Below are 7,894 nucleotides of genomic sequence, written 5' to 3' on the forward strand. Positions count from 1 at the left end.
AGGTAGATAATTAATGGTATAGAACAGAAACATTACTTTGACTAGTAACCCCCCCCAAAAAAGTGATGAATCATGTTCACAGAAAAGCCATAGAAACATTTAAGTAATTACTTATTTTCAATTAAGAATTAAAAACATATTCACCAATCTGCAATCACACAATTCACTGCACTAAACAGTCAGATCCTAAGACCGGCTGCACCATATTTTGTATGAAGTATATCAATAGTCACACAAACACATTGTCAAGAAATAGAAGCCTATATAATGTGCCACTCACATGAAGGGGTAAAGTGTGTAGAAAGGGGCTGCAGCACCACAACCTCACCCGGTAACACACAGCTCCTCCCAGTCCCACCTCTATCCATGTGAGGTGAGGAGAGAAAGTGGCTGCACACAGTGGTCAACTTCTGTGTGGTGGCTTCCCCTTGTCCTGGAATTTGTCCAATCAGGCTATCATCGGCCAGGGGAGGCTGCCTCCTCTGCCTCCTAGAAAAACATCATGGCAAGGAGAGACTAACCTAGACCCATACATTAGCAAGAGAAGGAGCAGCTGTAGGGACACTGCTTTGCCCTTCCCTTCCAGAAATATTATCTATTAGAACCAAGAACAAACTGGCTCTATTCATTGGCCAAAGATGCTGCTGCTGCTCCAAGGCTTGTTTTCCTCTTCTCTATCCACTCCTTTTCTCTTCTGTATTATTTCTATTAGATGGTGACTGGGAGGACTGTCTTATCCTTCAAATATCTATACAGTGCTTTGGAAAACATAGGCACTTAGTGAAATCATCAACGTCTTGTTAAACTGGTACAAGAGTTTAGACAAAATAGAGTAGAACAGGATTTAAAGCTCACTAGTAAGAATAAAACTGTAGGGTTGTTGGTCTTGTTTTTAAAAAGGAGACCACTTTCTTAACAAAGTATTGATGATTCAACTAACTTAGGGTGCTATCCTATGTGTGGGTAGACAGAAAAAAGTCCTACAACTCCCAGCATGCCCCAGCCAGCCATGCTGGCTGGGGCATGCTGGGAGTTGTAGGACTTTTTTCTGTCTACACACACATAGGACTGCACCCTTAGTGACTTCCCTTAGTGATAATTTATTTCCTAGTATATCAGAAGTAATGGATATTATTATTTTTTTATTTAGAATGAAAGCAATGATTAAGTTTCACCTTCAATTGATATTCACGTAAAGCGTTACAACAAGTACTCACAATTTCTTCTTCTAGGGCAACTCTGAAAGCTTGATCCAAGGTCAACTTTTTTTCATTTTCACTACAAATGGACAAAAGCGTTAAGACTATTTCACCAAAGTCTTTCCTATCAATAAAATTAAATATCTCATATGCAATTTATTACCTTCCAGGTATCTGGCTGAATGCACTCAATAAAGGTTTAATGGTTTTGTTCTTGAGTGCGTCTTGAGTAGAGTTCTGAAAAGATAACAGAGTGAAAAAACAAACAACGTAACTCGATAGCAGTTGTATTAAAATATTTTTTATGTATTAGTGTGTGCAAATTTAAAGAAATCTCCATCAAAATTAAATTTACATTCCACCTTTCTTCCATGATAGAATTCAAGTTGGCATACATATGGTTTCCAGGCACAAGCCAGACCACCTGCTTAGTTTCAGCAGGGTTGATGCATCATATGCCTTCAGACCATGCCCTGGGGGCAAATGAAGTGCTATATTCACTTAGAATGACTTCAAATTTAATTCAGTTCAATTTATCTCCACGGTCATTTGCTTAAGCAGATGTAGATTTTAATAAAATAAATGGGACTTCCCCAAAAATGTGCTTGGGATGAGGGCATCCCTCTGGCTTTTTAAGGAAATCCAACACTTACTTGATATACATTCTATACACCACAGAACAGCCTAAACCAAAACTATATTCCTCTAACCAGATTCACATTACATCATTAAAACAGAGGTGCAAATTGTAACTTAGTATCTTTAACAAAGAAGCTTCTTCACCTGATATAACTGTACACTCAGATCATGAAGCCTTCTTACAAAAATGCATTTTACTTTAGAATACTTGTCATTTAATATATTCCATGTGAAAATAAAGATTGTTGTTGTTGTTGTTCAGTCGTTAAGTCGTGTCCGACTCTTTGTGACCCCATGGACCATAGCATGCCAGGCCTTCCTGTCCTCCACTCTCTCTCGGAGTGTGCTCAAGTTCATATTCATTGCATTGGTGATGCTATCTAGCCATCTCATCCTCTGCCGTCCCCTTCTCCTTTTGCCTTCAATCTTTCCCAGCATCACGGTCTTTTCCAGGGAGTTTTCTCTTCGTATTAGGTGGCCAAAATATTTGAGCTTCAGCTTCAGTATCTGTCCTTCCAATGAGCACTCAGGGTTGATTTCCTTTAGGATGGACTGATTTGACCTCCTTGCAGTCCAGGGGACTCGTAGGAGTCTTCTCCAGCACCATAGTTCGAAGGCATCAATTCTTCGGCGCTCAGCCTTCCTTATAGTCCAGCTCTCACAGCCATACGTTGCTACTGGGAAAACCATAGCTCTGATTATACAAATCTTTGTCGGCAAGGTGATGTCTCTGCTTCTTACTATGCTGTCTAGGTTTGCCATAGCTTTCCTCCCAAGGAGCAAGCGTCTCTTAATTTCATGGCTACAATCACCATCTGCAGTGATCTTGAAGCCCAAGAAAATAAAATCTGTCACTGCTTCCATTTCTTCCCCTTCCATATGCCAGCAAGTGATGAGGCCAGATGCCACGATCTTAGTTTTTTTAATGTTGAGTTTCAAACTAGCTTTTGCACTCTCCACTTTCACCCTCAACAAGAAGCTCTTTAGATCCTCTTCGCTTTCTGCCATTAGGGTGGTATCATCTGCGTATCTGAGGTTGTTGATAATTCTCCCGGCAATCTTAATTCCGACCTGTGATTCATCCAACCCGGCGTTTCTCATGATGTACTCTGCATATAAATTAAATAAGCAGGTCGACAATATGCAGCCTTGTCGATCCCCTTTCCCAATTTTGAACCAATCGGTTGTTCCATGTCCGGTTCTTACTGTTGCTTCTTGACCCTCGTACAGGTTTCTCAGGAGACAGGTAAAGGTGGTCTGGTACTCCCATCTCTTTACGAGTTTACCACAGTTTGTTATGATCCACACAATCAAAGGCTTTAGCGTAGTCAATGAAATGCACGTTACAGGATGGGATCACATTCTTTAATAATAAATATATGGATAAAAAGTTACAGCTTGTTCCAGTTCTCCATAAAATATGTTAACTTATTCAGTGTACCCATTAACTGCAGACATTGTACCATGTTCAAATGCCTTTGTCAGTGTTGGCCAAAGATTTTAAGTATAAGAACACCACTATTATAAGCAGTATTTGCACAAACCACCAAGTAGCTTTGCCCCTAGCCTACTGTCCCTGGGAGCAGGCAACATTACAGCTCTAGAGAGGTGGATAGGAAAAGTAGCTGGCCTGCCTCTATGCCAGCCTTCTCTGACCTGGTGCCCTCTAGATGTTTTGGACAACATCCAGCATTACTGACCATTGGCCATGCTGGCTGGAACTAATGGGAGATGAAGTCCAAAATATCTGGAGGGCACCACACTGGGGAAATCTGCTCTATACTTGTTGTTGTTGTTCAGTCATTCAGTCGTGTCCGACTCTTCGTGAGGTTAAAGGCCCATACTGCTCCTGACTAGATGTTCCATGAACTCCTACTGCCTGTGCTACTTTTGGCACTTGTCACCCATGGCCAAAGTGCCATATCTGATTTTAAACTGGTGTATGCACTGGATGTAGTGATAAAATGTTCAGCAAGTAAACAAAAAAATGTTTTACAACTTTAAGCTGCACTTTTCTGCTACTGTTCTATTGTTTGGAATGTTATCTTTCTGCTTCCAAGGCACAGTATCAAGAACATATTTCATAGGACTATTCATTTTCACTCTTTCTCCAGGGACACTGTCCAATATATTTCTGGCTTTCTCTTTTTATTTATGTAAAGGACACTAAAGAAGGAATTAATACACAAGCTGAAACTTTATATAGAGGAAATTAAACTTGGAATTATCTGCTCACTCCCCACAAAAAGCCATATAGCCCTATTCTAACTGCAACAGTATTCCAGGGAATATTTTTAAAACATGTGTATTTACAGAGAAATAGCTATAAAATAGCTGAAGTATCTATAGAATGTCAGAATAAGACCGTTGCCTCAGAGTTTGTGTATTTTGCATGTAACCTTTTTACTGCTGTAAATATGCCTGTCTTTAGCCATTTCCAAAATGTTAAAAAAACAAATGGAAACAGCCCTCAAAGTACAATCTTAACCCTAGTATCTTAGAAGAAAAAACACTTATTTCAATGGAACTTACTTTCATCTAGGGTTACATACAGCCTTTCACCAATGAACAGACAGTTGTAAAGTTGAAAGAAAAGACAACTGTAATGGATAAATATATAACTATTTGGTTTGCTTTTCATGAAGTTAATGCATAATCCCTTGTTTTGTTTTCTGAAATGTTGTATTTAATGGAATATTGATATTTCTATGCATGTAATTTCTTGCCTTTTCCCCCTTTTTCTACATGATTTGTCTTGGTTTTGTTTTGTTAAAATCACAATAAAAAAGATTAACAATAACAACAACAAAAGAATAGACAACTGTGTTCTATTTAATTTAGGGCCAATCCACATGACCAAACTGAAAATTCAGGATATAAACTGAGTAATTCCAGTTACAATCAGCATACAATGAAGTAGTCAAATGATTACATCATAATACATCAACTCACAACACAATCTATGCAAGGCTCCCGAAAGCGGACTGAGCACAAGAGTTATAAACCAGAGTTGAGGCATAAGTTAGTCACACTGACTACGCCATTTGTGAAACTCTGCAATGGTCCACTAGTTTTAACATATATGCATATTCATCTAATTGCAGCATCAAGTGGTGACTTATGTGAAGGAGCGTCACAGATCAAACAACATGTAGAACTTTCACATCATCCGAAAGACAGTATCATCAAGTGATATCAGAAGGGATGTGCATCAATTTGTCTGAAGCCTGAGACAAATTGGGCCCCTTTGGACCATTTCTGGTAGTTTATGAAGGAGGCTTCCCTCCAAAGTGACCAGAACTGAAGAGGCACCCAGCATTCATATGCTATTTGCCTTCAGAAAGTCCGACAGTACCTTTTGCTTTCTCAAAACACTAATGGGGGGGGGGGGTTGAGTGATGACAAGTCCACCTTTTAATCATAGGGCATGTTTTACCTGGGGTTCTCCAATCACTGTACCTTGGTGGAGGGCAAGGATGGGACTTTGAGATGGCCATTCTTTCAAAGCCACCAGGCTTCGCTATATAAAGAAAAATCTTAAACAGGTTTTCAATCATCATAACTCCCTAGCTCCTGAAGCTATCCTTCTGAAACTTTGCAGGTTTCTTGCCTGGAGGCACCTCTATGATGGGTGTCATCTTTATACAAATTGTCCTCCAAAAACAGGGGGGTGAGAAGGGGAAGCAGATTACTCCCCACCCCACCCTTTCCACATAAATAGCTACACCTATCCCTCTGAAAACTCTGCAGTTTTCTTACTTAGGGCTACCTTTACGCAGTCTCATTTTTAGAATAACGGTCCACAAGGAACATAAGGGGAAAGTATGTCCTCTCTGGGATACCCTCAAAATGCTACATCTTCTCTTGCACAAAAATCCCTGCACCTATCTGAATCTTTCTGAATCCTGACTTAAATTCAATACCTGAATCGAAGCAGCCAGCCTGTCAATCAGCATACAATGTTTTCCGAAACACCAAATCAGGGCCTGAGTCAAATCTTGTGGTCATTGCACACCTCTAGTTATTAGCAAGGAATGAGAACTCCAGTAACATATAGCCATGCACGAAACAGTCTATAGATGGCTGAAAGTTTTCACATAAATCCATTAATTAATTCTTTAGTAAAGCTTGCTCACTGCTTGGCTAGTCCTGAAAGTTATTATGCAACTGTTAATTTTCCTAACAGACCAACATGGCTACGTGTTGAGCATCACTTCCTTTGTAGAAAGGCTGGGTCAAATAAATGCATTTGCCATTCATTAGAGACTAAGCCACCTTCCCCAACCTTGCACCCTCCAGATTTGTTGGGACTGCAAGTCCGAATGCCACTGCCCATACTGGCTGGGAATTATGTGACTTGCAGTCCAACACATCTGAAAGGCGCCAGGTTGGGGAAGGTTGGCTAAGCTCACCTAAGGCCAGAAGCCAGTTCCGCTGAAGTCAATGGCAGTAACTTCCACCAAAAGGGCTACAATAAGCACGTGTATTTTAGAGCAAATTCCACTGAACGAAGTGGGTCTGCCTTCCGAGTAAACATACGGAAGACTGCTCTTTAAGTGGCTTCGGGGGTTAAGGTCCAGAACGTTAGCCCCCTAGCCTGGATCTTCCCTCCAGAGTAGCTGGCCAGACCAGCAAAAGCGCGTCGAACCGTTGGCGGGGTTGAAACTCGGAGGGGCGGGGGGAGCCGCCAGGGCGAGCTCAGAAGGCGAAAGCGCGCTTAAGTGGCGCGCGAGCACAGCGCCTCGCGTTTCATCCGAAGTCCAGCCGCCCGGGGCGTCTCGGCCCGGCCCCGCTCACCGTGAAACGTAACCGCGCCTCAGGCAAGCTGAACAGCAGCGGCGGCGACATACTCCCTCCCGACAGACTCGTCAAGCGACCAGCGACCCGCACTGATGACGCCATCCCTCGGCGCTCGGAGTGGATTCCAACGACAGCGCGAGCACCCCCCTCCGTCGCGGCGGGGTCTTGTCAGAGCCTGCCGCGCTCCGCCGAGCTGGAAGAGGCGGAGCCTTCTCCTGGGGTGGGACTTTGAGAGGCTCAGGGCACGTGACTGCTCTCAGGCTCAGCTCCTCAACCGTCTGCCGCGGGGGGCGGGGCGGCTGGCTTTTCTCTTGCGCGGTTCGATTCGGCTCCGGGTTCACCTCACTTTGCCGGTTGAATAAGGCACGAGAACTGGATTTCCAGGCCTTTCTCCCCTCTCAGTCTGTGGCCATAAAAAAAAGTGCGTGGGTGGGTAGATGTACTTTAAAAATCCAACAGCGCAATTCGGTAACATTGAGAAAAATGGTAAATGCCAAAACCTGTATAGTGTAATAACAACTGAGGGAAAGAAAGGTTCCTCTTGTGCAAGCACCGAGTCAATACTGACCCCCAGAGGGATGCCGTTTTTCCTCAGCTTTTTCCTGGCAGACTGTAGCGGGGTGGTTTGCCATTGCCTTCCACAGTCGTGACCACCTTTCCCCCAGCAAGCTGGGTACTCATTTTACCGACCTCGGAAGGATGGAAGGCTGAGTCAACCTGAGTTGGCTACCTGAAAACCAGCTTCAGTTGGGATTGAACTGGGGTTGTGGGGAAGAGTTTTGGTTTCATTACAGCCGCCTTACCACCGAACTGTACTTCAAAAATCCAACAGTGCAATCCTATTACGTTGAATAAAAATGATAATATAATTTCCCGCCTCCCGGCTGAGCAGAGCAGAGGAAGCTGCTCCAGCTGGTCCAGGCACTACATAAGCAAGCAAGCTCCCAGAGAATGAGTGATCAGAGCATGTGAACAGGGGGAGCAAACAGGAGTTGGCCAGGGGAAGTCACGGGGGAGGCCCCTAACATTTTTTTAAATTTATTTTTCTTGTAACACACACTTCCACACCAGTGGAACTTTGCTTTTAACCTCTAGTGAGTGGAGGACCAGGCACAAACTAGTCTAGAACAATCAGAAAGCTAGACACAAAAAGGGAAAAGAGGCTGTGGAAGGACAAGACTCTCCAGGGGTGGTGAACTGCAAGGTGAGTGCAATGTTTGTTTTCTTGCCTGAGAACAACATGGCCTACACCTGCA

At 43.1% G+C, this 7,894-nt stretch overlaps 1 protein-coding gene across 2 annotated transcripts in view; it reads right to left on the reverse strand.

Moving 5' to 3' along the window:
- Positions 1-6,918, reverse strand: part of THOC1 (THO complex subunit 1) — a 33,412-nt gene extending 26,494 nt beyond the window's left edge. Inside the window, exons 1-3 of one of the 2 annotated variants that reach the window (XM_084849742.1) lie at positions 6,636-6,918; positions 1,363-1,436; positions 1,218-1,278 (exon numbers count right to left, since the gene is read on the reverse strand). In XM_084849742.1, the coding sequence (XP_084705868.1) occupies positions 1,218-1,278; positions 1,363-1,436; positions 6,636-6,740 (240 nt within the window). In that variant the 5' untranslated portion in view covers positions 6,741-6,918. The remainder of the gene's footprint in view (positions 1-1,217; positions 1,279-1,362; positions 1,437-6,635) is intronic. The other variant, XM_084849743.1, reaches the window with a different exon arrangement.
- Positions 6,919-7,894: the final 976 nt, after the last annotated feature.

Source organism: Heloderma suspectum, chromosome 4 (genome assembly GCF_057233095.1).
Source record: "Heloderma suspectum isolate Gila_16-S chromosome 4, 16-S_ref, whole genome shotgun sequence".
Taxonomy (NCBI): domain Eukaryota; kingdom Metazoa; phylum Chordata; class Lepidosauria; order Squamata; family Helodermatidae; genus Heloderma; species Heloderma suspectum.